Source organism: Bombus terrestris, chromosome 14 (assembly GCF_910591885.1).
Source record: "Bombus terrestris chromosome 14, iyBomTerr1.2, whole genome shotgun sequence".
NCBI classification, from domain to species: Eukaryota; Metazoa; Arthropoda; class Insecta; order Hymenoptera; family Apidae; genus Bombus; species Bombus terrestris.
In genome coordinates this window covers 4,435,812-4,463,313 of record NC_063282.1, presented here as the reverse complement: position 1 = coordinate 4,463,313, position 27,502 = coordinate 4,435,812, and the positions used below count along the sequence as shown (strand labels likewise).

Below are 27,502 nucleotides of genomic sequence, written 5' to 3'. Positions count from 1 at the left end.
CGATCGTGATGTCAAGCCACTGTGTAAGTGAACTGCAGATTTGGATGATGGAGCATTGTTAACGATCCTCCGGCAAAGGCCTTCAACTCTCGGATGGTCCTTGGTGAGGTAAGCGTGCCGATTTCGCGGTATTTCCATAGGGGGCTCAATGCACTTTAATTGTCAGCAAGATTGATCACTAACGCGTGATGTCCTTTTACGCGATGCGAAGGAGAAAAAAAGGAGAAAAGAAAAGACGGAAACGAGAAATCACCGAACAATACCCGGAGCAGATAACAGCACGAAGCGCTGACGAACACGTAGGTGGGGAACACGAGACACACGATGTGGAATAAATAGTGGCCTGAAATCGAGCGGAATTCAGTCGCACCGCTGTTGTACCATCGTCGTTGACGTTTATTCACGAAGACCTCTGACGAGTTCCTCGTGAAGTCATCTAGTCCTATCTGCAAGCAGGATAAAATCAATAAGTACCCGCTGGGTGATTTCACGCGGACATATTCTACGCGTCGCTTCCTTATCAAGCCCGCTAGTCGGTGCATTCGATTCATCTTTTCGGTTATCGTGATCGTAGCAGAAAAGATGATGTTCCGAGTGCTGTTGATGCTAGCACCCGTACTTCAGGTCGACGCATTTTTTCTCGGGTACTTGACACACGTGTTAATCGTTGAGATGCCTTGCAAACAGTCAACTTGCTCTCTTCCGCACCCTTCGTCTTAAATTTAGAGAAGCCGTACGTTCAGAGTACGATTGAAACTTATTCTCGGGAACACGTGTTGCAGCCTAGTGCTGCAAAGACACGTATGCGGGCACGTTGCGTTTTCCGTAGAAAATAAAAAAAAAAAAGATCGAAGAGTAAAAAGGACAACGCGAATGTTGGCAAGCGCATCCTGTAACTCCTGAAATACCCATAAAGCGTTCAAGTTCAGGTCTGAAAATATCTTATCTAATTCGTGTCATTGGCCGCGCATTCGAGACTCGATTTTCGCTAACACGTCGTTTCTCTTGTCAGTTTCATACCGACCAGCCCCAAAAACAACGAAACCGTAGGGGAGTTCAACGTTTACTGGAACGTGCCCACCTTTATGTGCCATAAGTATGGGCTTCACTTCGAAGAAGTATCGGAGAGATATGGCATCCTACAGAATTCGATGGATAACTTCCGCGGTGACGAGATCGCGATCCTTTACGACCCTGGAATGTTCCCGGCGTTGCTGACAGATCCGAACGGTAAAACAATACTCGCTCCTTATACCGTGAGACTATCGATGGATTGGAGAAAGGAAAGAACTTTGAACGTTATTCAGGAAAGGTAGTGACGAGAAACGGTGGTGTCCCGCAAGAAGGCAATCTCACCAAGCATCTCGAAGTATTTCGGGAGCACTTGATCAATCAGATACCAGACAAATCGTTTCACGGTGTGGGGGTGATCGATTTCGAAAGTTGGAGGCCAATCTTCCGACAGAATTGGGCTTCCCTCCAGCCTTATAAGAAACTCTCTATAGAGATAGTTCGTCGTGAGCATCCGTTCTGGGACAATCAAAGCGTCGAGCAGGAAGCGAAACGAAGATTCGAGAAATACGGGAAACTTTTCATGGAGGAGACACTGAAGGCTGCCAAACAGATCAGACCGTCCGCCAGTTGGGGATACTATGCTTACCCCTACTGCTACAATCTGACACCGAATCAACACAGTTCCCAGTGCGATAGCGCTACGATGCTGGAAAACGATAAGTATGTAATTACCAGAGTTGCTCTATTTTGATCGTGACCATCTTCAATGTCGTGACTCTCCTAAGTAATCCGTCGTACAACCGTATCGGTACCATTGTGTACGAATATCGCTTGCATTTATCGTACCGTCACGAATTTCATCAACCGATCGTGCGTTCTAGTTTTCGTGAAAAAAATTTCTTAGAGATTTAAGGTAACAAGATTACGAATCGGCCGTGAACGTTACAACGCTCAGACTTTAAGTGGGTCAGTGTCAAGAATCGTGTTCTGATGAAAATTTAAACCGTCCTGAGGGAGTTACATCCGTCTTATCTAATCGGTCTCTCGATAAGTCCAACCAGACTCGTGTGCTTCTCCATTCAGAATGTCATGGCTGTTCGAGCTGGAAGACGTTCTCCTGCCGTCGGTGTACTTCAGGTTGAACCTAACGAGCAGTGAACGAGTCGGTCTCGTCGGAGGCCGTGTCAGAGAAGCCTTGAGAATAGCGAAACAAATGGCGATTAAAAAGAGGGTTCTCCCCTATTATTGGTACAAGTACCAAGATAAGAGAGATATGTATTTGAGCAAGGTGAGTCTTTTTACGTAAAAAACAATTTCCGGGTATTGAAAGATACGTCACTTGATAACAAATCGGTTGATCTTCGAAATGGATTTCTCTGTACAGGACGATCTCGAAGCGACTCTACGAAAGATCATGGATCTCGGTGCCGACGGTCTCATCCTTTGGGGAAGCTCCGACGATATCAATACCAAGCAAAAGTGCGTAGAGTTCAAGGAATACGTAAACAACGAACTAGGACCCATTGTAGATCGAATTAGACGAACAGCTCTTGGCTTGACTCAAAGCAACAGCACTCTCGTGGACAATAGAATCGATGTGAGCGTGGACCAAGTTTGACGTAGCACTTGGAGTACCGATTCTCTTGTAAAAGAGGCAAAGTATTAGGAGAAATTGTAACAAATCTTTAGTTTCTGTCGCTTACGTATACGGTTATCATACATGACATACGTAGGAGATCTGTTCGACCTTCGAAATAGAAAGATATCAAACACGAGACACCAAAGTGAAACCAAAGACTACTGGTTAGGCGATACTTGGAGATGTTGCGCGACATATTCGAGCAGCGATCGAAATAAAATTCCTACGAAACTACCACTTTTTTCATTCTATCTCCGAAAAGTGGAAGTTCCCAACAAACGTGAGACGTACTCTTCCTCGTCGGATTCTTCTTTCATTTGTCAACCCTATCGTCTGTCACCAACGTCTCTGAAAGATCGAAACGAATTGGTTTCCGTCTAGTATCATCGTGAAGACGGCCGAATCGCTTCTCATAATCGGACAAACGAGGTAACAGCTAAACTGGCAATCAAAACTTGGGACGAGCACACTTTGGCACTAGCGTACGACAAGTTTTACTGGTTCGAGGTGTAAGGCCTCGGGCGATCTTGCTTTTTACAGTACACGCGACGTCGTTGTAGAGGTAGTCAAAGATCTCTCTTGCTTACCGTTGATTCCTCCCCTCTCCATCTCGTTCAGAGAATGATCCTTTCTCTTTCTGTTTCCACGAGAATACCTGGAGAAGCTGCGAGAACGAGAAAGAGAGAGAACGGAACGAGAACGGCGCGGAACCGAACGTACCGAGTAGAAGGAGGAGCTGAAGGAGACTCCGGTGGTGGTGGAGGTGGAGCAAGAGGAGGAGGAGAACGGAACACGAGAGATCGGCAGCACAGTTTCGTGTTCAGCTCAGCTCGGTTCGGCTCAACCTCATATCGGATCTCCGTGTTTCGAGGCAAACCGTTCTTCAAATTTGTCGCTACAGATCTTCCTCTGATCCGGTTGTTATCGCCGGCCGGGAAAGAACGGCGAAGTTCCGGCCGAGGAACGAGTGAAAAGTCGCGAGCAACAGAGTATCGCACGGAGATCGTTCCCGTTTTCGAAACTGTCTGCCGATCCTTTTTCCGCTCTCGGCAAATTTCTAGAGTGGTGCGTAGTTCGCAACGTCGCTGACGTACACGGAGGTGAGTGACAGTTTCTTCAGAAAAGCCAAGGCTGCCGCCGTACGCTTGCTGGTGGCTCGAGATCGTTGCCAGAGTTGCCAGACTACGTGATGCGTGTGCTACGGGAATCCACGATATCGTAGATTCGATAACAATATCGAAATAGCAGCGAGATTTCGTACTTGGAATACTCTAGCTTTTTTCTGGCTCTCTGTACTTTATAAGTGTTGCCTGGTGACGATCCCTTGACCTCATGTAGATGTTTTTTTCAAAGCAATTATAGACACCGATAGGTACCGATACTATAACAACGAACAACAGCGTATAACAGCGTATAAGGCGCGTACGATTCCTCGATTCACTCTGTCGCTATCTTTCTCTTGCGTCACGATCACCGGAAGGCAGATCCCTTTCCGGTGGTCTCCATTCGAAGTAAAGGAATGTTAACACCAGCTGAGAGAAGTTGCGATGATCACAGACTGTTCGAAAGTGGCCAAGGGACAGGGACTCCGGACTTAAATAGTTGAGAAACACCCTATCCAAAACGTTTTGCCCACTAATCCTAATACCAGACCCTATTCTCGAGTTAATGATAGCTCTTCTTAGACGCAACACTTAACTTCCAAGCTAAACTGTTGTGCGGTAGCCAACTCGCCATCGGGTCCTTTCTAATGAAGACCTTTTGCGACTGCCTCGACTTGCCACCGTGCAGTTAATTGGCTAATTCCCCAAAATTTCTGACAAAAATTTACCATCGATTTCTCGGCTTTCTCGATCGAAACATTCACGCCAGTTAATCTCGCAAACTAGATACATTTTTCGTTAGAAAATTTATAGCAAAGTTACGGTAGTCAAAAAAGAGAGAGAGAGGGAGAGAGAAAAGAAGAAAGGGAAAAGAAATTCGAAGGAGATACGATGATTCCTTGAGCAAATTATAGATACGTAAAATCAAGTCTATTATTGGACATGTTACTTCATTCCGTAAACATCGTAATATCATCAACCAGTCTCGTTCTCTCAAGAATGGTCCACGCTTAATTACATCCTATGGTGCGCTTCTTTTTAAAACTACAGGTAGTCGAGGATCGCCGAAGCGAGCTTGGAACCGACAGTCGCTAATGCGACCATGTTCGCGCCTTTCGAGTAATTGGACGCGAGAAAATGAACAGTGTATTACCTCTCGTTTAATTGGTATTCTCCAACCTATCGTTAAGTGGCACGATTATGTCTTCTCCAAAAAATTTCACTGGTTGGCCGTGACGGTTACACGCACGCGTTCACGCGTATCTCTTTCTACGTTCCTTTTTTAAAAATATTCCTCGGCTAGGCTTGTACAACACGTAGCGAGGTAAGAAAAATCGAAGGCTTCCTGGGGGTCCATGACACTTGATACCGATAGCTGCGAGGTCAGGCTGCAAAAGCGACCAAAAGTAGCTGTGTCATCTTTTAGTGGGTACGGTGGGTAGCTCAGGTAACGGGTTATCGGTTGCCACAAAAGATCATTAAAGTAACGACATACAAATTGCCGCCTGTTTCGTGAGAGCAACATCTAGAACCAGACATTCGCGATATCTCTCGGAATAAAATCGGAGCTTTTCATTTTCTTTCTGATCTATGCCTTCTCAGCGAGAACGTTTCTTTTTTCCTAGAGAAGAAAAGTAAAAGGGGGAGGAAATCGAATGAAAACGGAGCAAGATGACTCGCGATCGCTTTTTTGCATCTCTCGTCAGAAAACAGGAAAGAAGTAGGAAGAGAGAGCGAAAGAGGTAGTAGCGAGCAAGCTCGAGGAAGACGAAAGGGCCCGTTTTAAAGAGGCGAGCATTAAAAACAACAATGTCATTACATTTTAACGACCTGTTCTTGGGCTCTGCCCTCCCTTTTAAGAACGTTCGTTTGCAGGTATGTGGACCGCGCTCTCGTGGGGGCTACCACACCGAGAGAGAATTCTTAAGGCGGTACACACACTAGTTATTTCCTCTTTTTGCTCCCCCTCGGTGTTTTAGCGATTACGTTCATATCCGATTCTACTGTCGATCAATTTAAAAAATGACAATTCCATCGTTCCACGGAGCTTATAGTTAGGCGAAAAGCACAGGTGTATCATATTTCGTGCGCGTACCCTCCTAGTTTCGCCCGGTACAGTTCAGTCAGAGACACGTCTAAACTTAAACGCGGCAGACGTTGGCAACGATAATCAAGACTTCGAAAGCGTGAAACCGCTACGGGCGGTGTTGAAATTTTAGCGAGCTTAAAATTGCGATCTAATCAAGGTACGAAGAGGGTGCGAAAGCAGCTTAATCCGACACTGGTCGATGCACAGGGCCCCTTCCCCTTCGCTCGGGGCCCATTCCCCTTCTCGAGTCGATTTCTCCCCACGCACTCTGGACACGCCGTGCAGCTCGCGAAGAATTAGTATGGGCGAAGTAACAAAAGCACAAGGAACAAGCACGGGGGGTGTGCGCGGCGAGTGGCGGAGAAGGAGGAAGAAAAAAAAGGAGCCGAGATGGCGCCACACGTCCAGCGTGTTTTCGGGGCTTCCTCCGGTGCTGTTGGCAAACTCCTCCTTTTCTTTTTCTTGCAGACCCTCCCCAGTTACCTTCTCGCTCCTTTTCGCCTGCCTTCCTCTGGTTCCCTCTCGCTTTTGGCGCGTTCTGCGTCCTCCCTCTCGTCGATTCCTCTTTTATTTTGCTCCCCTTCTGGACCCTCACCCTGCGGGCCCCCCTATTAGTTCGGCCACGGCACCGTATTGCGGAAAAAAGAGGAGCAAAGGACGGTCGCAAAATGCGAAATTGGGCTAGACCAAATCGAAAGATAGGGATTTCTCATTAAAATGGAAGAACATATTGCGCTCCAAAATTATACGCTAATCTATCGCAATAATCAGGGCCGCGTACCGTTTTTCTTTCTCGGACCTTCTTTTTTCGAAGTCCCAGACCTTCGTCGACGCAAGATTTCACGGTACGAAACGATCATAGGCGTGTATATACCATTCTCCTGTTGCGCTTCTCTCGTAGGAGAGGAATTCGAAAAATAAGAAAGTCCTACTTCGTCTCTGTATACCCACCAGTCATTCTTCCGCTTATGGGTATGCCTAGATGAAGCATGGTGAAGGTAATCGAGCTACAGAGTAGCTCTAGTCCTTTGATACCACCAGCGAGAACCTATACGTATTCCCCGACGACTACCATTGGTCGAGCAACTTGAACCATTTTACTCATAGTGTTTCTTCTTCCTTCCTTCGTACTGGCTGCGAATATTCCCCTTCTTCTCTTTTCTCTCGCGCCTAAGTACTGTGGCACATCGGCAAAGAGATCATGAAAGTATCTTGCGTGCCTCGGGCATCAGGGCCGTACAAACTTTGGTTCGATTACGCTTTACTTCTCATCCTTGTCTATTCTCCATTCGCATTCGCATTTTTCTTGATAACGACAAATAGTTTGTTATTCGAAGAATAATCCGACGAAGAACGGCTTGAGCCGAACAATAAAATCCTACGGAGTGTTTAACGCCGATTCTCCACGCGTTCTCCGCTCGGCCCGCCCCAAGTCGTCGTTCAGGTTTACCAAACATAATTCTTCTCTCGCCAAGGGAAAGTCCGAATGAAATATGAATTCCTATTAGAAGCTTCCTGGAAGTGCGGCACGTCACGTTCGCGGGCCGCTCGTTCTCGTAGGTGTTAAGCTCGAGTCGAACGGATTTAATCCTTGTGCTTTTTAAAAGGTCCCGCGGGAAGAGGCCAACGCCGACCGAACCAACAGATCTCGTCTGTAGCGTGCACAGATCGCGGCACCCTTTGTGCTTGGCCGCCTAGGCTCGGGGGCGCGTCAAATTTGGTTGAAAATCAAATTAATCTCGCGGCTGGGCGCAGGACCCTCTACCGTCTCTTTCTGTCGACTCTTTCGCTCGCTCTGCCTCGCCTCTGGCCAGCCTGTCTTCGTCCCTCGTTTCTCGACGACACGAGCAAATCGAAGGAACGGGACTGGGAGGAAGGTGGAGAAGGAGGTGGACCGGAGGTCCTCCATGCCACCGACACGGACCTAGAGGCGAGAAGAGAAGGTGGCGCAGCAACAAAGAGCTTTGGACTTCTGGCTGCGACCCGGCCAGGGCCGTATTTATCTCGATCCTCTTCCTCCAACGCCTCGTTATTTTTCACGTCGATCGTGCTAGCCCATACTTCGTACTTGACTCGTCTCTTCTTAAGTTCTAGCAATTTGAGCTATAAGTTCGATGAAAATAATTGAAAGAAAAATATTTGCCATTGACCGCGTGTCTTAAGCGATAAATCAAAGGTAGATGACATTTAACGCGGTCTGTCTGATAGAAGCACGAAGATTTAATATGTAAAGATAATTGTTTAGATAGAACGAAGTGGTGCTTGTTGTAAGCCGTCGGACTCGTCCGGATTAAGTAAGTACGTCCCTGTTGTATCCTACTCGGTCATTCAAATCACCGCTTGTGGAAATGAGATGGGCGGCCGAACCTTGTAGTCGCACACCTCCCCTCGTGGCCACGTACAGGGTGATTCAACAAGAATCAGCTGAGAGCTCTAATTTTTCGACTATCGTATCTTTAAGCCAATTTGCAGCAGGTGTTACGTTGCAAGAGGATCACCGATAACCTTTCAAATTTTATTTTCGACTATTCGATCGGGCTTGATAAGTCGAACCCTGCGATGCCGGCGCGGTTCTTCCAAGTAGAAGCAGAAATAGTGGATTCGACCTAAGAAAGGAACGATGGAAAAAAGAGGCTCGTCGAATGAAACGCTGGATAAGGAGGAAGCCTGCGGAAGAATAAGAAAGGGTCGAAAGATCGGTATTGAAATGCAACGGAGGGGAACGAAAAGTTGATCCTCTCCTGGAAATACCGGCGACCAATTGTTCGTAGAGGGACGAGATTCTTTCTGTTGTCAGGAATTCAACTCGCGAGTCCAACGACAAAGTAAATTCCTGAAGGACGGAGGATGCACGGTGGTGGGTTCCCTGATGCTCCGCGATGAAACGGATCCGAGATTTTTCGAGGGCCAAAAAAGGGGCCGATCTCTCGTAATTGGGCCTGCACATCCTTTTACCTTGTCGTTCGTGCCACTTGTTCCCGTGGTGATCTCCGAAAGATCAAGAAAGATCGTACGATGAGATTGACGCTTTTTTTCTCGGTCGCCATCGATCCAGTCGGTCAACATATATACGTAATGCTCCTCCGTTCCTTTTACCACGCTGCTGCGGAATTATTGCTTCATTACCGATTGCTCCGTGGAAATAAAACAAGCTCGTGCAAGCTCGACTGGTCACGATAATTGAGACTCCGCTTCCTTCGCCACTGATTGCTTCCTGGTAAAGATTTTAAATCTACCCAGCCCTTTGTCTTTTCTTTCGTGTCTTTGCTTACTCTATTCGTGAAAATTGAAATTTTGATCGAGCCAACGACGATTCCTCTCTCAAATTTTGACAAACAACAAGAAACTTTTACCCTCTACGATCTGACCTCAAAAAATGTCTTATACCGCCGGAAGGAGCATATCCCGTATTCAAACCTCGTAGCTTAAATCCACCGCTATTTATGGTCAAGATATCCACGAGAAAATCTCGTTTTTCTCTCGATCCCGTCAGGCCACGGGGAATTCCGTTATCTTAAGATCTCGGTGACTTAAAACTCGAACATCCCGCTCTCGACTGGAATCAAGGAATCGGCCTTAACGATTTATGAATGAACTCGCTGCCGCGATGTTCCGACGTGGCTTCTTTCCCGCTCTTTTTCTTTTCACTATAACACCCCTGTTCCTCCTCCTAAAAAACCGCTCGGTAGCTCTCCCTGCGTTTACGATGCTCCCCGCGTGTAGCTTGTTTTAAACAAAATTCACGCGACGCGAAAATGAAGAAAAAGGAAGAAAGGAGAAGCGGCACCACGACAAATCCCGGTGACGTAATTTCAGACGGTCGTCGAACCTGAGACCTCGGGAGAGGCACACCACGAGAGAAAGAGAGCCACGGACTTTCATTCATTCGGGGTGGGGACCAACGAATACGCGTTGTGCACACGTGCACACGATACACGCCGCGCCTCGAATTGCAATCGCGAAATTCCTTCGTCTCTTCGGCTATCCATACTCGATTGTGTTTGACGCGACAAATCAGAACGGAGAAAGTTTGGGCATACTTAGAAATTTGACTGCTCTTTACCTGGCGACTAATTTATTGGCAACGACCGTCCAATCGGAAAGATTCGGATACCCTCTCTCTCTCCTTCTGTTGTTTCAGGGATCATGCGACCGACGTGTCATCTGACAGTGGTGATCGCGCTGTTCCTCCAGGCGGCCACCCTACACGCCCATCGCGAGCACAAGGTTTATCGATCTTTCACTCGATTTCCCTTTGATTTATTCCGTAGAGTGACGTTACTGGTTATTTAAGGTTCACAACATCGTACTGTACCCTGACAAGCACAGCTGGTGCAAGACGACTCCCATAAAGCAAGTCGTCACGTGGCCGCAATGCTCCTCACAGGAATTGGATAACAACGTTTGCGTGGGAGCTTGTTTCTCGTATATGGTGCCACACAGCGAACCTTCCGCTCCTGGTGACCTAATCAGGCCTTACTGTGACTCTTGTCAACCTTTGGACAGCGTTTGGCACACGGTAGGCGAATAAATATATCAGCTGTTCGGAAGCCACGTACATCGATCGACTGTATGAATTGCGAAGGTGTTTCATTAAAATTGACTAGTTTATTTGATCGTTTAGGTTACGCTGGACTGCAAGGACGAGACGAACAATCCGATCACCATGCAGAAGAAAGTGCAAATTATCACCAATTGTTCCTGCAGCTCCTGTATGGAAACGTCTAGGATCAAGCCAGATTACAATACTCTGCTTCAACAATTAACCGTGGAGAACTTGGATAAGAATGTGAACGTCGTTCACGAAAAACCGGATCTCTTGGAAAACCCAAACTTGAACTCCTCCAAAAATACCACCAGAGATGGTGTTCAGGCTAACGAGAGATTCTTGCAGCTCTTCAAGCAGCTCAAGGACTCCGAGAAGTTGGAGCAATCTGGGGCCAAGGAGCTGTTCTCGAAAATCGACGAGGACATCGACTTCGACAAACTAAGGGAGTTGTTGGACAAGTACGGCCAAGAGGAGGAGAAGCAGCACACTCATCAGCATCTACATCAACATCAGCATCAATCGACTGGAAAGCAGCAGCAGCAACAACAGCAACAGCATCACTCGACGACGGTGCTTCATCGAGGACCTCATCATTCGATGGTTTTAGATCCCGACGTGAAAGAGAAGATCGACGTGGAACCGCACTATCTTCACCCAGCTGTTCCCGGTCAGGAAATCAGCTACCACGACAACGTATTAGTGGATAAGGATAAGAAGAAAGATTTCTGAGATTTAGGATGTATTTCTCGTGATGGAAACTCGTGTTTGGTCGAGTTTGAAACTTCGATCAAACAAAGTTGATAGAAATATGTTTGGTATTAGCGAATGAGATCATATCTTCTCTATATTTGTTGAGATTCATTCGTGACCTAGTCCAGTCCGTAGTAAATTGTTCGATTCGATCTAGAAACTAGAGATTCGACTTATCTCGCGAACGATATATCTGTAAATAGGAAAATTCTACGTTCTTATTTCCTTCTTTTTTACATGTACTTTTTAGTAAGCAAAAGATGGATATCTTTTAAATTGTTACTCTTGAGATGCTAGCTTGGAAACTTGGGTTCGATGTGAGAAATCTCGTCAGGGTTTAATCGTATTTAGGAAACGTTGTTGAGCAAAAGTTGACAATACGGAAACGAAGAAAAAGGGGAGAGAGAAATTCTAATATATATTTTAATTATTATTATATTAATTAACTATTTAATATACTAGCGCGCCTAATGATGGAATATACGTACGTTCGGAATTTTTAGCTCGTAATTAGCACAACTGGCAACCATTGTAGACGTCCAAAGGCGTTATATCTTGTTGATTGCTTTAAAAGTATACATTATATCCATTGTCTCGCAGAGAATAAACGAAGTCCGTACAACATTTTCCTGGTACTTCCCCGATCATTTTCCCGACGAATCGATTCTCCAATTTTCGAAGAAATAAAACAACAAATAAAATTCGTGCGAAACTAAAAGAAGAACGGTCGTGAATGAAAATAAAACGAATGAGCAAGAAAAAGGAAACTCGTACGAGGCCCGACTTGGCAGGTCGTGCCATAGGTGCGCAAGAAAGAATGCAAATAAAGCAATTAAGACCGCGTTCAGAACCACTAGAAAAGAAACCAATAAAGAAGAACGAAATCTCGAGCAACGCCTTGCCTACGTCGACACTTTCTCCTCGAACAAAAACAAACACGCTCATCAATTTTCTTCGTGAGTACGGGAAAACCGTTCACTTTTCTTCTACCATTTAAAATCAAATACTTCACATAATCTGAGTAACGCAATTTTTTTAAGAGTTCGCGATAAACATCTTGCGTCAGGAGAGCGACGGACTCTGAATTGTCAGAGATAAACCGCGAGAAATCGCCGAGACTTGGTTAGACGAAGTCCCTAATGGGCTAAAACTATTCGATGAATTTGGTCGATAATTTTGAATCTACGGAAAAGCCATTAACTGCGCAAGATTAACTCCACGGTCAGGCGTGTAATTGTGTCTAACAGAAGGTATGTAATTGCTCGAGGCGTGTTAACTATCTGCATTTACTCGAAATCGGTAGATCGACAGGGACAAGATCTGGATCCGTTTTGAAACATCGGTTCCAACGGAACAATGTTCGCTGATAAGAAATTGGTCTCAACCAATCAGCGGCGTAGATTCGCATGGATCGCCGGTACATGAAAGCGATTACGTATAGCTCGGTAACGGGGCGAAGAACTCGCGAGAGGAGCGACGCAACGACAGTGTTGCTCGGCGCTCCGTTGCGCGTCCCTGCTGCTTTTCTGCGCGGTCGCGTAGCGTTTCTCTTGACGGCGCAGCTGCGCGTGCCACCGAAATTATGTTGCCTCGTTGCTGATCTCTCGGGAAACAAAAACGACGATCACAGCTCCCGGTGACACGCGATGCCCGGCGTTCCCTTGGTGTTCGATTACTTCTAAATGCCCACCTGTCCAACCACCATCACCAACGTCGTCGTCACGATACAAAAGTGGAGAACATCAATTTCGAACCAGCCTCCTCCGAGCTGAGGATAAGCGCCATGAACGGTAGGCTTTTGTTATTTCAACGAATACGTTGCTTGGTGATGGTCTTGGGTGAACAGTTTGTACAGTCCTTGACAAACTAGAAATTGTAGATTTAGGAAGATTTATGGGGTCTTAAGAATTTGAAGGTCCTTAAATGTCGAGCTTTAAGAAATGTCGAGTTTTAAGAAACACGTAGAAATACTGGCTTTGAATGGTTTAAGTGTAAGAGCTGTTGTTAAAATTTTCAAGCGTCACAAATCCAAGAAAACTGAAATCTGGATAAAATTGGAATCACGGTGGCTACACGTTTACCAAGCTGAGTGATTAATGTGTCGTGCTGGTTATATTAACACATACGAACGTTCTGTTTATGTATAGCCGGTTCTACGTATAAAAGTAACAGCGAAACTTTCCTCTGCGTCAGTCCTCGACCGGTCTCCGGTTGCTCAATGTTAAGGCAATGCTCGATCGACGTTTGTAATATGTTGAATCTATACCGATATAAAATCGAGAAGATCCGAAACTTTGATCGAGATCAGCCTGCCTGGCAAAAACTGCATGCATAGGTACAGTTTTCGAATCTCATATGGAAATTATGATTTACAAGTGTAGCGACAGTAAATGCGATAGATAATTCGTTTTGTGACGAATTGGATTGGACATTGGGTTTATAAAAATAACATAGTGTCGAAATACCTAATAACCATAGTTCTATCGTTGCAACCGATCTATTTTAAAGGCGATGATTATCAAGAAGAATTTTGTCAATATCGCGATTAAGATCATTATCGACATTACCCATGATCAATTAATTAATTTCGTTGTACTTTAAATGTCCTTTTATTTTATCCAAGTAAAGCCGATATCAATATATCAGCCGATATCGATTCACGAAATTTAGGAAAAGAGTAATTAGAAGAAATATTTTGTAATAGCTGCCGATTATCGCTCGAAGGAGATTCCGTGGTCGATAAATCATGGTAACTTCTGCTCGAGGGTTAGTTTCGAAAGAGATAGTAAAAAGGAAAGGAAAATGACGAGCATCAATTACTATAATTTCTCCTTGAGTCTATTTTCACCGAAGCGTATCGCACGTGGCTAGAAACGTTTCGAATTCGAAGTACGTATATATATAAGTATCAGACACAAGCTACTCTAATGTTCTCACAAATGACCCCGTCCATTCAAAACGATTCGTCAATTAAGAGGTGACACATTTAACGAACGAAGTTATCGGGCTGTCGCGATGCCGCGTCCTCAGCCTATGCGTTCTAACATAATGATTTTAAAAAATTGATCTACTAAAAAGCCTTAACGTAATATGGCAACGCGAAAGAAACGAGCCTTATCAATTGGCGACTAAAGTACAGTTAGAATTCTAAATTCTTTGACGCTAAACTTGCATCGAACAATTTCCCGATTCCTGTATTTTGCTTTCAATCATACAAAAGTTCTTACCTCTTTGATGAGAAATTTTGCTGTTACATTCGAGTCAATTTATCAGTGGTATCAGTTCATCAACTCTATTGATCAAATTATCAGTGTTTCGTATTATGTATCTATACTATTTCTCGTCTGACGCGCACCACCTGTATCTATTGTAAAGAAACGGTTTTGTGAAACCACGTTGAAATTAAGCAAGATTTCCTTATGGGAGAACAATTATGACGTGCAATAAATTTCTGCGATAACACGTAGCTGCCTACGCACGTGCAACTCCATTTCAGAATATCGGTTTATCAAAACGACAAAGCGTGTTTGGGTTAATCTGATCTAAATAGCAGGTTCCTTATCGGAAAATATCTAAATAGAATCAGGTAATTGCAAATATCAATTTCATACTTTGGAGATTATTTTCCTTATCAATCACGAAAACAATTCACACAGAGACATATTCTCGCATTTATCCACGAAATCGACTGTATTTCCGTGTTGATCAGGCTCTCTCGTTCAATTTTACAGATGTATAGACCACATGAAGCTCCGCTTCGTGATAACCCCGAAGGTTAAGCGCTGCAATCAGACATCATTCACAAATCAAGTATTTTTCCTTCGTGTCTATCATTAAAAAGAAATACAAGCCGATTTTGTGAAACAGATACGAGCAAAAAGCAACTTTATCTCGCTCCATTCTGAAATCTCGTTACGTTACGATTGTATTGTTGATTTCTAAAGTACGAAAATACTTAGATGCAGAAATGGTAATAAATAATTTTCCATATGAGCAGATGTACTCGTCAGTATTTCTTCAAACGACTGTTAGCGAGAATCTGTGTGCGTGAGAAGCTCGAGGCAAAACTATAATTGTCAATTGCACATTCTTGAAGATGATGTTCCACGAGAAATGCGTGTTTCCGGACAGATCACGCGTTGTAAATAACTCAGTTAATAATTCGCGCGTCGGAAACGCGGATGACTCCGTCGAAATTTCAGTCGACAACAAAATCAGGGTCGAGTCACTGGATTATTATAGACGCGAAAAGTTCAAACGGCCATGACGTTCACCGCGCATGCTTCTAAATGTAGGGAGCAAGTCGAAAAGACGAGCAAGTAAGTAGAATATGAGACGATTTTCATCGAATCGGTCGACGACACGACTCGTTCGAAAATAGCACGGAGGTCGACACACGTCTGCCTTCCGTGACGCGTATTTAAATTCGGGAATCGGAGCAGAGAAAAGAATGCACGTGACGATTTATCGTCGAGATCTCGAGCTTTATCAATGACAAGAACTGGATAAGAAACAAGAAACTGTCTCTCTGCGATAACATGTCCTCGATTCAGCGTGTGTCATCTCGATGATCCAATTGATATAAATAGAATTTCCTCGTTTGAACGATGGAAAAAATAATTGGTTCGATAAACGCCTCAATAATGTCTGATAAGATAATTTTCGTAGAAAAAACAACATCAAATAAGGAACTTTCAAGATTTCGATAGATTACAAAGGAAGAAACGTAATATCTTTGATTTTAATTTCTGTCAGTAGCCTCGACCTATCGCTCAAGTTACGCTTATTAAAGCACCAGTTGTGTGACACTGAACAAGCAAAAGATAACGTCCACTTTCATGTCTCCACAAAAGCTGCCAGTTTAAGACTATCGATATTTACAGACGTTCACGAAAACCTACTGATCTTACATAACGACGTAGCGAATCGAATGTGCTCATTGAATTAATATGAACGATCTTCCTCGCATCTAAACATCGGAAAGTAGAAGCCTGTTATCGATAAGCCACGATTACTCTAACAATAAATGTTATCTAACCTTTATCATACTGTGTATCAAATTTCAGACGTTTGCAGATGAAACGTGACCGATTACCGGATAGACTAATTTGTAACATAGGTAGCTATACACCGCTTTATTTGATCAATAAAATCGCCAAGTGTACACGTGGAACGTGATCGAATAATCGAAACTACGATAAACGAGATAAACTAGAAACACGTATCGATTAACCGGAAATCGTGCGATTCCCTCGTCAAGAAAAGCTAACGGCGCGAAATTATACGAGTACAAAGCATCGCATCTGCAGTACCGGAAAATCGCATGTCACCATTCACACAGTTTACAATATACACCTTACATAAGTTTCGTTATCGCTTGGTGTAATTACGACATTCAATGATTCCTGTACGCAAATACGATATGTACGATACGTCCTGTACGATAAAAGAAATTCGAATAAGACGGAGCTAACAATTCCAGGAAAAACCGTCGCAACGATGAGTTACAAAACAACTTCAGGTGTCTTTCCTCATTGTTAGGATATTTAATTCAGATATCTTCAGACCGAATAGTCACATATTTATATTCTCTTTCTCTCTTTCTCTTTCTCCCCCCTTTTCTTTCTCTCTATGGTCTTTAACGACATCTCAGTCATTGATGATTGCATGTAACGACGATCTGACCTGTAGTCAATGCGTAGTATCATATTATTAGCATCTGTTTTCATTCAAACGAATGAAACGTAACAAGCTCAACGATATACGTATCTCCATTACTTATATCATCAAAACACTGAAATGTTATTCCTTAAATAACACGCTATATATTTTTGAAATCTAGTAATCTTATTTTAGACTTGACCCTGTTCTCTTCGGACTCTGTTTTATCGGATAAAAGAAACTTCTGTTGAAGCTCCAATAATCGCTAACGCGCTGAATGTGCCTTGAAAGGTTAAACTCGGAGTTATCTAAAAGAGGGTACGGCAAAGAAATACCCCACCAGCCGCACGAGAGTTAGGTGTGAACGTTTCAGACGCTTGGCACGTGCTGGCCATAGTAAAGCAGAAAGTTAACTCGAACAGAGTATCGACCACGAGGCTTTCGGGCTCGTTCAATACTCCAATGAAGAATCGAAGAGAGAAAGAGAGAAAGAAAGAGCGAGAGAGAGAGAGAGAGAAAGAGAGACGGCTGGAGCGGGTAAACCGTTCGATTTGCCTGGGTTTCGCCGCTATAACACCTAAACAGGTGCGCTCCTTCAATAATCATTTAGAGGGTAGTGGAAGAGGAATCGCCATGAAAACAGGCGCATGCATTTTAAGTCCCATGCAATTAACAGGGCCGTACTCATGCCACGGAAGGCGATTTAGTGAGAACAAATGACTCACGAACGGCAACGTCGTCGTAGGTCGAGGCAAAACCAAATGGTGGGGATATCTCAGGTACGGCATCACTAAACCTGGTGCCACAAAGCTCGCCAATTAGCCCTTGAGAACGTCGATAATCACAAAATAACAAGTTGAATTTATACCATGATAGCTGTCGAAGAATAAGTTCAGATTTTGATAAAGTTACTCCAAACGGAGATTTTCATTCAATCGTGCAATTGGAAAGACTTTTCTATTTTAATCGAACCAAACAACTGGCGCCCTCAATGCATCGTAACTTATAGAATTAAAGAAAGTTCTCGACACTTCAATTTAATCGTGAGAAATTGTTGATACGTCGTGCCGTGTAAATATTCACATGTGGATTAGCGAACGTTTGCGAATTCGTCGATGTAGTTGAGATTCAGCATTTCATAAAACGTTGACAGAGCGTAATCGAATCGGCGTTTCGGAGTCGAGTAACGAAACGAGACACGTGGCGTACCTGAAAAGGCGGCGAAGAGTACGCCCCTGAACCGGGATCGAAGCAGGCAAGAGCGCAGGTCTTCTGCTAATGCCAAACGATTCCCTTAATACACTTGCGTCTGGAATCTCGTTGTAATTGGGGCGAACGCTTTGTACCAGCTGTTTCGTACTTGTCAGTGTTTCAAAGTGATCGTACGAACCGGTCTAACACGAAACTCGTCGAACGAATCGTTGTCGCCGAGCGAGAATCATTGGACAAAGGCGGTCGTGGAAGGAAGAGAAAGAAAGCGTTTCGGTGTACAGCTATAAAGGAACGACTGGCTAGTCGCCATCTTAGATCCATTGTGAGCACATTGCACGAGGCGGTTTGAAAGAGTTCCAACGGATCGTGTGCTTTTCAAGGAAAAAAATTAACAGGCATGCGAGAAGGAAAGGTGTCGTTTTTCCTCGAACGTGAGCGCTTATAAACCGACACGGTGCATGTCGACAGAGGCAGACGCAGTGAGTGTCGCGAGCGAGAAACCCGAAAACGGCCACAGATGCATGAAACGCAAGTGAAACGACCGTGTGCAAAGTGACTTCCTGGAGGAGAGAGATTTTTTCTTTTCTGTTTCCTAATTTACGGAGGCCTAACAGGGCGGAGCTGATCATCGACGCGTACGAACGAATTGAAATCATCAGCATGAGTAAGATACTAGGTACAAACTATTGCACCGTGTTCTCTGTACTTAGAAGTCCCGAAGAGGGTGAATCGTTTAAACGGATCATCTGAAAGAATCATCCGACGAACAGAAAAGCAAAGGCCATAACCGTGAGAAAGAGCAAGAATTCAAGTACGTTTGAGCCGCGAGGGCGATTAGTCAGGTTTGAACAGCCGGATCACGAGTGATAATTACGAGTGAGGAGCAGTGCTAAAAACGAGTGCATCGGTTTTCGCGCGTGAAAAAATAAAAGTGTTAATCATTGAAGGAGCTCGTGGGAGACGTGTGATCACCTTCGACAAGAGAACTTGGACGTTGACGTAATCAATTCTATATATAGGTGTTCGAAATTCACGAAACCGTGAAGCGAACATTATATAAAAGAGCGAAGTACTCTCGATCGCGAATAATAATTTTTCTTTTCTTTTGTGGATCTGTTAGAATCGACATTTACTCTCAATCTAAACATTTTCTCCCTGTGATCAATTGTACTTTTCAATCGAACACTCGTGTACTTAAATCCTTAGAAAATCGAGAATCGCTTTGTAAATCGATTTACTTAGTGATTGTGAAGATCGTGGAACAATATCGTTAGTCGTACGATCGATACATCATTTATCGACCCGATCGTCTAATCGATAAGACAGATCTCTATTGATCGAAGAGGATCCACGAAGTTTCCCTGCCGATCGACACACCCGACGGCATCCAAAATACTCTTATAACCCGTAATGTATTTGAGATCGCACGTTGAGGCAGCAAAAGGGAGGCACGAGAATGCAAGAGAGGCGATAGAAGTTGGCTGCGGAACAAAAGGTCGAGGTAACATTGGATCGGCCGCGAGAGACAAGGGCAAGACGAAGAGATCTCTGGTGGACTGCTGGGATTTCGAAGAGCCTCAGCTGCTTCATCCGAGATTGGTCGACAGAGATTCAAGACAGGCGTGCGTACAACGCGGTATGAGCGAAGGTGAACGAGCAGTGACAACGCCACGAATTGGCTGGCGAAAGCTTACTGATCCTGGCGACTGACACGAATCCAGGAACTCGGGGGCAGGTCCGAAGCGATAGCATCAGCTACTGTTTCATCGTCAACGTCATCGTTGTCCTGCCACTCAAACAACTAGCCACTGCCACTTGAACTCTCGTGGAAGGAAGATCTTCGAACCTCGATCCATTCGACAGGATACCGCTATATCCTGACGCATCTTGGTCCCTGTCGATGTCAGCCAAATGCAAGAGAACACTCTGTTGAGATTTACGTCGAGAACATTGAAGACGGACCCGAAAATGGCGGGTAATCGGTGTCGGTAGCAGACGGGGTTATTGCCTAAAAGAGCGATCTCCTCGTCTTGCATTATTCCTAGGGGAGCCACATCTGAACCGTTCAATTGGTTTCGGCTAGAATCCCATTTTTCTCTCTTGTTGCGAGTATTTTATTCTCGTCGATCTCCCTCTGAAGCCAGTTGACGAACTTTGTGTCGTTGTTCTTGTTTTTTCTTCTCTTCGTTTATACCGTTGTTGAATAAAACAACAACAACAACAAACGGGTCCGCGGTTGACCCATAGACAATAAATCGTAGGTGATAAGAGTAGTGGTAAAATGTAGTTGTGAAACGATTAAGGATTCAAATTAGGAAGAAGGACAAGAAACGTCGAAAGGAAAACCCCCTGTCGTGATACCGCAAGCAGTATCCTCGCTGAGTGATCTCCCGTGAGACCACGAACAATTGTACCAAATTTAAAAAGAGAGAGAGGAGAAACAGATATATATATATAAATATTATATATATATTTAGATATTACATATACATATATAGTATTCGCGCTTAAGATCCGCTCCTTTTTCTGCGATCATCATGCCGCCTACTCCGAATAAATTGAACTTGAGCTTCGCCAGAAACGCGTACAGCGTGTTTGGAACACGCGGTACTAATACCACCGCTGATCAACAGCGCGAGCAGAAAACGGAACTTTTGGAGGGTAAGAGATCACCGCCTACTTAATCAAATTATTTGGCAGCGATTCTATCGAATCGTCCTTGACGATCCTACCGAATGAAATCGCCGTCCATAAATAACGTACCATTGATAGTCCGTTTAATTGATGATTACGAGCATTTCACATTGTTACGAAGCAATTTATTTCACGCGGTTATTTCTATGAAATTTTATTGCCTGTCGTCAATTATATCGATCTAATTATTTGGCCATTGTGTTATTTCAGGAACCAGGGGCAATGGAATTCTCCACCTAAAGAATGGTATCGATTACATCAACCCTGGTGAAGAAGATCAAATGGAAATTTATGGGTAGGTACATACATACATATCGCGTGTTGAAAGTGTCACGATGTTATGCAACGCTTTTTCCTATTTCTTCTAGATACAAGAGAAATAATCTTTTGACCGCTGTTACTTGGTTCTTGATTATCATTACTGGAGGGCTTCTTAGATTGGTCTTTCACTGGATACCGCATCTTATGTTGCTAGCAACTCATTCCAAATGTCAATTAGAAACCGCAGACACTGTTTTGCTGGTAGAAAAGTTCCAAGGAAAACACACGAGTTATTACGTAAAGAAATTGCAGACTTTGGCCGCTCAAGATATACTGTAAGCATTCCTTATTTTATGAACGACATTCTTTTTATTAATTTCAAGCTAATATTTTACATATTTTTCAAGCGGTAAACCTTTCGATGGAAAATCATTGATGGATAACGAACCATGGATGGAGAACGGCAGCGTGATAACCGTCAAGGAAGTAAAGGAAGAATATCCTCCATCACTCTCACTGCATTTAGCCGGTGGACAATTTAAACGTAAGTATTCAACAATTAAAAGAAATATTTTCTTTTTACGGTAAGAAAAGCCTTTTAAAAAATATTTCTTCTTCATATAAAAAATTAATCAATTTATATTTGTATACAGAGGTTCCGTCGATCACCCTGTTCCACTGCAAGAAATTAACTTACGTTTGGGACCCCGAGAGATCCGAGTTCCTAAAACTTCGTGGTTTAGACGTTGGTGTCCTAACTTCCACATTGCATCAAATGCAAGGATTAAATTCGCTTGAACAGCATATGAGGCAAATATCCACAAAAATTCCCATAAACACAATAAATCTACTTTGCGACACTATCTAAAAAATATCTTCTGTTTTCTTTACAGACGTTGCGTTTACGGAAACAATGAAATCGTGATTCGAGTAAAGAGTATTCTAACGCTGCTTTGTCTCGAGGTCCTTAATCCATTCTACGTCTTCCAACTGTTTAGTTTTTGTCTCTGGATTGCCGACAACTATTATTATTACGCCATGGTTATCTTGGCCATGTCCAGCGTCGGCATAATTATGGCAGTCTTCCAGACTCGTCGGGTATGCAACTTTTCGGCCGCTTGTTGCATCAATCTCTGAATTATATTAATAACCAAGGACCCTTTTACAGAACCAACACAACTTACGTTCCACTGTATATTCTTCCGACGTGGCAACGGTGATGAGAGACCGCGCGACCGGGCAAACAGCGACCGTGCCTGCTGAAAAATTGGTACCTGGTGATATTTTGGTTATTCCATCTCATGGCTGTTTAATGCCTTGTGACGCAGTGCTTCTGACTGGGAATTGCATTCTGAATGAATCTATGTTGACCGGAGAGTCGGTTCCTGTCACAAAAACACCTATTCCTTCGTCCAATGAAATGATATACGACATTAAGGAACATGCAAGACACACGCTGTTCTGTGGTACTCGAGTTATTCAAACGAGATACTACGGTTCGGAGAAGGTAACTCGAAATATTAGAATTTCTGATTAATTTTCCAAGTTCGTTATTACTAGACATATCTATGCAAATTCATATTTTGAAGGGCAGAACTGAAAAAGATGAGACCTGAACAGAGATTTGTTTCTTTAAATATTTTATCTATTCTTGCATATTATATGCATTCTATGCATTTTTGCCTTTTTAAATTTCCTATAAATTTAGAAAAATCTGCAGTCTAATTGTTGTATAGGGACTTTAGAAAAATGATCAATGATTATTGATCACATAATTTATTTTTCTTGCAGGTTTTAGCTGTTGTCGTGAGAACTGGGTTCAACACCAGCAAAGGTGGACTGGTCAGATCCATTATGTATCCTCCACCAGTCGATTTCAAGTTTGAACAAGATTCTTACAAGTTCGTCATATTATTGGCTGGTATAGCTAGTATTGGAGTGATTTACACCATTGTGACAAAGGCTATGAGAGGTGTCCCAAACCATCACATCGCTCTTGAAGCGTTAGATCTGGTTACCATCGTAGTACCGCCAGCTCTACCAGCGGCTATGACAGTTGGTCGAATGGTGGCACAACGCAGACTTGAGAAAAACAAGATTTACTGTACGAGTCCAAGAACAATCAATGTGTCAGGATCAATTGACTGTATCTGTTTTGACAAAACTGGGACGCTGACTGAAGATGGTCTCGACATGTGGGGCGTAGTGAATACCATCGATAAGAAATTCCAGCCGCCTATCAAAGATATCGCATCCTTGCCCCTAAACGATCTTCTCATCGGAATGGTGACTTGCCACGGAATCACTATAATAGAAAATCAACTTGTCGGAGATCCACTCGACCTAAAAATGTTTGAGTCTACGGGTTGGAGCTTGGAAGAGCCCGATGTATCCGATACGTCAAAGTTCTCGATGCTTTTCCCTACAATAGTGCGACCACCAAAAGGCTCCAATTTATTGAAGAAGCTACCCAACGAAATAAGAATCTCGATCAGCCGACAAAATTCTATGTCTTCTGACGTGATCGATAACATCTCTTTAAACAACCTTGATACCACGTTGACTGGTTCTACGACAGAATTGGGGGAACAAGGTTTAGAAATTGGAATCGTTCGTCAATTTCCGTTCACATCTAGTCTCCAAAGGATGAGCGTGATTACCAGGACGTTGGGAGCTAATCATTACGACCTCTATTGCAAAGGCAGCCCAGAAATGATTCTCAGCCTCTCCAGAGCAGAATCCAGTAAATATTGCAACACATCTTTTAAATTTTGTGTTTTAAACTCTCTTCAAGTTATGACTAATCGTATTGTTTTTATAGTCCCAGCAGATTTTGGCGCTGTGTTACAAGACTATACTTCGGAAGGCTACCGTGTGATCGGCCTCGCACACAAATCTTTGAATCGTCTTCCTTACGCCAAGGTCCAGCGATTGAGTCGCGAGTCTGCAGAGTCCGATTTGACGTTCTTAGCATTCGTCATTATGGAAAACAGATTGAAACCAGAAACCACGCCTGTGATTAGTGCATTAAACACTGCCTGTATAAAGACTGTCATGGTGACTGGCGACAATATGCTGACTGCACTGTCCGTTGCCAGAGACTGTGACATCGTGAAGCCAGGTACACCCGTCATTGCAGTTTCTGCCACTCAGCAGAACCAGATGAAACCACAAATCTATTTCACGAAGAGCAGCAGTCAGCCATCTATGGGACACGGGGATCTCAGCGAAATGACTGATTTGAATAGTGTAGCTAGCTTGGAAACAGTGGAGAGTGGCTCCTTTGGGAACAATCAGTTCGATAACGATGTCAATTATTTAGCCGGCGAGTAAGTTCATTCAGCTATACGTCATTACGAATGTCATTCACATTTACTACTACAGTAAATTAGTGCGAGACTTATACATTTGTTTATATCATAGTTTAGGATTAAATTTAAATTACTCCGATAGCGAACGTGTTAACATCTAATCCCTCACTTTTGCATATCATTGTTTCAGCTTACACCACTCAAAAAACAAATACGTGTTTTCACTCACGGGTAAAACGTGGGCACTAGTCAAACAATATTACCCAGAACTGATTCCCAAACTTGTCACTCGTGGAGCAATCTTTGCGAGGATGTCGCCAGATCAGAAGCAACAACTCGTTCAAGAATTGCAATCTTTGGGATACTATGTTGGTACGTAACTGAATTCTTCTTCAAACAATTTATATTATCTTGATTGAAATGTTAATTTTAAATATTATTTTCAGCTATGGTAGGTGATGGGGCAAACGACTGTGGAGCTTTGAAAGCTGCCCACACCGGAATATCTCTCTCTGACACTGAATCTTCAGTAGCATCGCCGTTTACCAGCCGCGAGACTAACATTTCTTGTGTATTGACCGTGATTCGAGAAGGTCGCGCAGCTTTGGTCACTTCCTTCGGAATTTTCAAGTATATGGCGAGTTACTCGCTCACTCAATTCATCTCCGTGATGCTGCTGTACAGTTTCGAGTCGAATTTGACAGACATCGAGTTCCTCTACATAGATCTCTTTATTATCTCGATCTTCGCTTTCTTCTTTGGTCGTACCGAGGCTTACGGTGGTCCATTAGTGAAAACAGCTCCTCTGAACAGTCTCATTAGCATCACTCCCATTCTTAGCTTAGTGACGCAAATTTTGATTGTGGCTCTATTTCAGTCCGTTAGTCTATGGCATCTTCAACAAATGGATTGGTTCAAACCGTTCAATGCCACGGAGAAAGCTGCTGAGAACAAGGACGATGTGAGTTGTACCGAAAATTACACGGTTTTCATAATCAGTTCCATGCAGTATATCATTCTGGCTGTTACGTTCTCTAAGGGTCATCCATATAGAAAGTCGCTGTTCACGAATTACGGTCTGCTCACCTCGTTCATTTGTCTCAGCCTCTTCTCCGTTTACCTCGCAACCTTTCCCTTTGAGTGGCTGAGAGACTGGTTCGAGCTGATTCTTCCAGAGAACGTTGGCTTCCGCTTCATCTTGGTCGGCTACGGTATCGTCAACTTCGTGATCTCGTTGCTAATGGAGTACTTCTTTGTTGACTACCTCGTTTTTAGAAAATTACGCTATCGTTGGCATAACATAGACAAATCTAGACGAAAGTTCCTCGCGATTGACCGTGACATGGCACGCGATTTAAAATGGCCACCGATCTCCCAAGAACCGTTACCAGAAGCTGCTCCCGACATTCTGATTCGTCAAAACGTCACCGAGATCAAGATCGAGAAACGCGTTCCCGAGTCCTGCCATCCTGTGGACACGAGCTTCATGAACAGTCCGATCTGTGAGAATTTCAAGCACTTTGGCTCTGCCAGAGAAGTCACTCTAAATCCCAAGTCCTTGTTCAACGATCGCAGAAACACCGTATCCATGCAAACGGTTCCTTGCTTCGAGGACAGAGATTCCGTGCTGAAACAACCGAACATAGAAGAGCTAACAGCGAAGAGAAGATACAATTCGGAATCGGAGAAAGGGATCAATCGGTACGAAAAAGCCAGTTTTAAGAGCCACAGCACAAATCCAATCGCAACCCTGCCTAGGAACACCGCTATGGCTCTTCAACCGCAGAAATTGAGAGATTTGAAGAGCACCTTGATGCACAAAAGCGAATATGGTTTGTCTCCCAGTACACAAAGTGTCCTTGAACTCGATATTTTACCGTCGTAGAAGAGAGCGATTTATCCTCGTGGGATTTGAATTGGTAGTGACCAAAGAACGGTACTTCGAACAACGAACGGTAATCGTTTCAAGTTTGAAGAACGATCTACCGTTTGCTATTCGACGTACCTGCCCGATTTCATAGACCAGATTGTCACGAAGTATCTCCACTTTATCTGCCAGTGCATTTGTTGTCCCATGACAATTGCAATACAAGACTGTTTTCAGCTGCTATACGGAATCACTCAGGAACGTTTAATTCAGAGACGATCAGGAAAGTTTCGAATCACCAGCATTCAACTGGAAGAAACGATATGGAAAATTTCCGACACGATCTCTAATCTAAATATCGTTCACAAGAGTGCATTTAGAATGCCGCGGCATTCACGACAGCTTGGTAACCAACGATGCATCCCACGAGCATCGTACGGTAGATCAACTGAAGGGGTCCCTTTTGACCTGATCTTTCTTCGTCCTCCTCCTCTATTAGTATTCGAGCATACTAGACTCGAAGAGAAAGTATTATCATTAGTTTATTTAACTTAGATGATGAATTTTAACTTACTCTGTCGTCAGGGAGCAATGGTCTCGAAGAACAATCATCTTGACGCAGGCCGAATGAAATAGATAGTTAGATATGTTCTTTTTCTTCTTTTTTTTTTTTTTTTTTTTGGGGATCTCTTTTGCGTTTAGACGCCGTCTTTTTTCACTGCGGTTTCAAAGATATACTTAAAAAATAAATTAAAGATAATATAATACATGGATCACGCGCTTTGTGTGACAAGATGTATAGATGGTTGCGAATGCTAATGAATTTTCTAAACTAGGAAACTATAGGGAATTGATCATATTCCCGTTTTCACGACGACCTTTTTTCCTTTTTTCGCTATAATAATCAGGCAGTTGTTATTGAAAATATCGGATAACCTGAGACGACGTTCGACGCGTTATCGACGTTAGTAGAACAAAAGGTTGTTTGTATAAAAATAATGAAATTTCGTCGTGAAAGCGGGAAGTTAGTGTACTTTTTTGTTGGTGTGAAGATGGGAAATTTGTAACTATACCGTAGTTTATCCGATGATAATCTTATTTAATAGAATTTCGAGAACCGACGTCCTGCGATCTGCAAATGCAGAAATTCGATGCTCGTTGTCACACATACTTACTGTTAAACCGAATAACGAGATAAATGTGTACTTATATACGCAATGAAAAATACATACTTAAGCGCGTTATTCTATTATTTGCAACGCTAAGCTTGCGTTGAATTATAGCGGTTGTCGAATAACAAAGTATGTTTTTAATGTAAAGGCCTTGTTTTTTCGTCCCATCCGTTAAAACGC

At 43.5% G+C, this 27,502-nt stretch overlaps 3 protein-coding genes across 5 annotated transcripts; all 3 read left to right on the top strand.

Annotated features, from left to right (window-relative positions):
- The first annotated feature begins 121 nt into the window (after positions 1 to 121).
- On the top strand, positions 122 to 2,887 carry LOC100651053 (hyaluronidase). 2 transcript variants are annotated; one of them, XM_048412112.1, is made up of 5 exons: positions 122 to 299; positions 1,013 to 1,230; positions 1,308 to 1,734; positions 2,098 to 2,302; positions 2,399 to 2,887. In XM_048412112.1, exons 2-5 carry the CDS (start codon positions 1,086 to 1,088, stop codon positions 2,630 to 2,632), a joined length of 1,011 nt encoding a protein of 336 aa, XP_048268069.1. In that variant the 5' UTR covers positions 122 to 299; positions 1,013 to 1,085; the 3' UTR covers positions 2,633 to 2,887. The 2 variants fall into 2 exon arrangements, with proteins under 2 accessions (XP_048268069.1, XP_012171522.1); XM_012316132.3 differs by having other exon boundaries at positions 123 to 644.
- Positions 2,888 to 3,022: 135 nt separating this feature from the next.
- Positions 3,023 to 11,768, top strand: LOC105666460. Its single transcript, XM_012316131.3, has 4 exons — positions 3,023 to 3,753; positions 9,987 to 10,072; positions 10,140 to 10,364; positions 10,470 to 11,768. Exons 2-4 carry the CDS (start codon positions 9,992 to 9,994, stop codon positions 11,121 to 11,123), a joined length of 960 nt encoding a protein of 319 aa, XP_012171521.1. The 5' UTR covers positions 3,023 to 3,753; positions 9,987 to 9,991; the 3' UTR covers positions 11,124 to 11,768.
- An 838-nt stretch (positions 11,769 to 12,606) lies between these two features.
- Positions 12,607 to 27,469, top strand: LOC100651853 (polyamine-transporting ATPase 13A3). 2 transcript variants are annotated; one of them, XM_012316130.3, is made up of 11 exons: positions 12,607 to 12,934; positions 20,922 to 21,006; positions 21,080 to 21,307; positions 21,380 to 21,516; positions 21,626 to 21,782; positions 21,866 to 22,070; positions 22,141 to 22,479; positions 22,764 to 23,715; positions 23,794 to 24,301; positions 24,474 to 24,655; positions 24,730 to 27,469. In XM_012316130.3, the coding sequence occupies exons 1-11, from the start codon at positions 12,928 to 12,930 to the stop codon at positions 26,166 to 26,168; spliced, it is 4,239 nt and encodes a 1,412-aa protein (XP_012171520.1). In that variant the 5' UTR covers positions 12,607 to 12,927; the 3' UTR covers positions 26,169 to 27,469. The 2 variants fall into 2 exon arrangements, with proteins under 2 accessions (XP_012171520.1, XP_003400575.1); XM_003400527.4 differs by lacking the exon at positions 12,607 to 12,934 and adding an exon at positions 18,083 to 20,678.
- The last annotated feature ends 33 nt before the right edge of the window (positions 27,470 to 27,502 follow it).

Bases quoted from the DNA above. Each gene is read 5' to 3' on its own strand.
- LOC100651053 (XM_012316132.3), top strand. From the start codon at position 583: ATGATGTTCCGAGTGCTGTTGATGCTAGCACCCGTACTTCAGGTCGAC. The intron at 1,735-2,097 runs GTATGTAATTAC...TTCTCCATTCAG, and splicing joins ACGATGCTGGAAAACGATAA to AATGTCATGGCTGTTCGAGC. The intron at 2,303-2,398 runs GTGAGTCTTTTT...TTCTCTGTACAG, and splicing joins GAGATATGTATTTGAGCAAG to GACGATCTCGAAGCGACTCT.
- LOC100651853 (XM_003400527.4), top strand. From the start codon at position 20,555: ATGCCGCCTACTCCGAATAAATTGAACTTGAGCTTCGCCAGAAACGCG. The intron at 20,679-20,921 runs GTAAGAGATCAC...GTGTTATTTCAG, and splicing joins GAAAACGGAACTTTTGGAGG to GAACCAGGGGCAATGGAATT. The intron at 24,302-24,473 runs GTAAGTTCATTC...TCATTGTTTCAG, and splicing joins GTCAATTATTTAGCCGGCGA to CTTACACCACTCAAAAAACA.
- LOC105666460 (XM_012316131.3), top strand. From the start codon at position 9,992: ATGCGACCGACGTGTCATCTGACAGTGGTGATCGCGCTGTTCCTCCAG. The intron at 10,073-10,139 runs GTTTATCGATCT...TGGTTATTTAAG, and splicing joins ACGCCCATCGCGAGCACAAG to GTTCACAACATCGTACTGTA. The intron at 10,365-10,469 runs GTAGGCGAATAA...TTGATCGTTTAG, and splicing joins TGGACAGCGTTTGGCACACG to GTTACGCTGGACTGCAAGGA.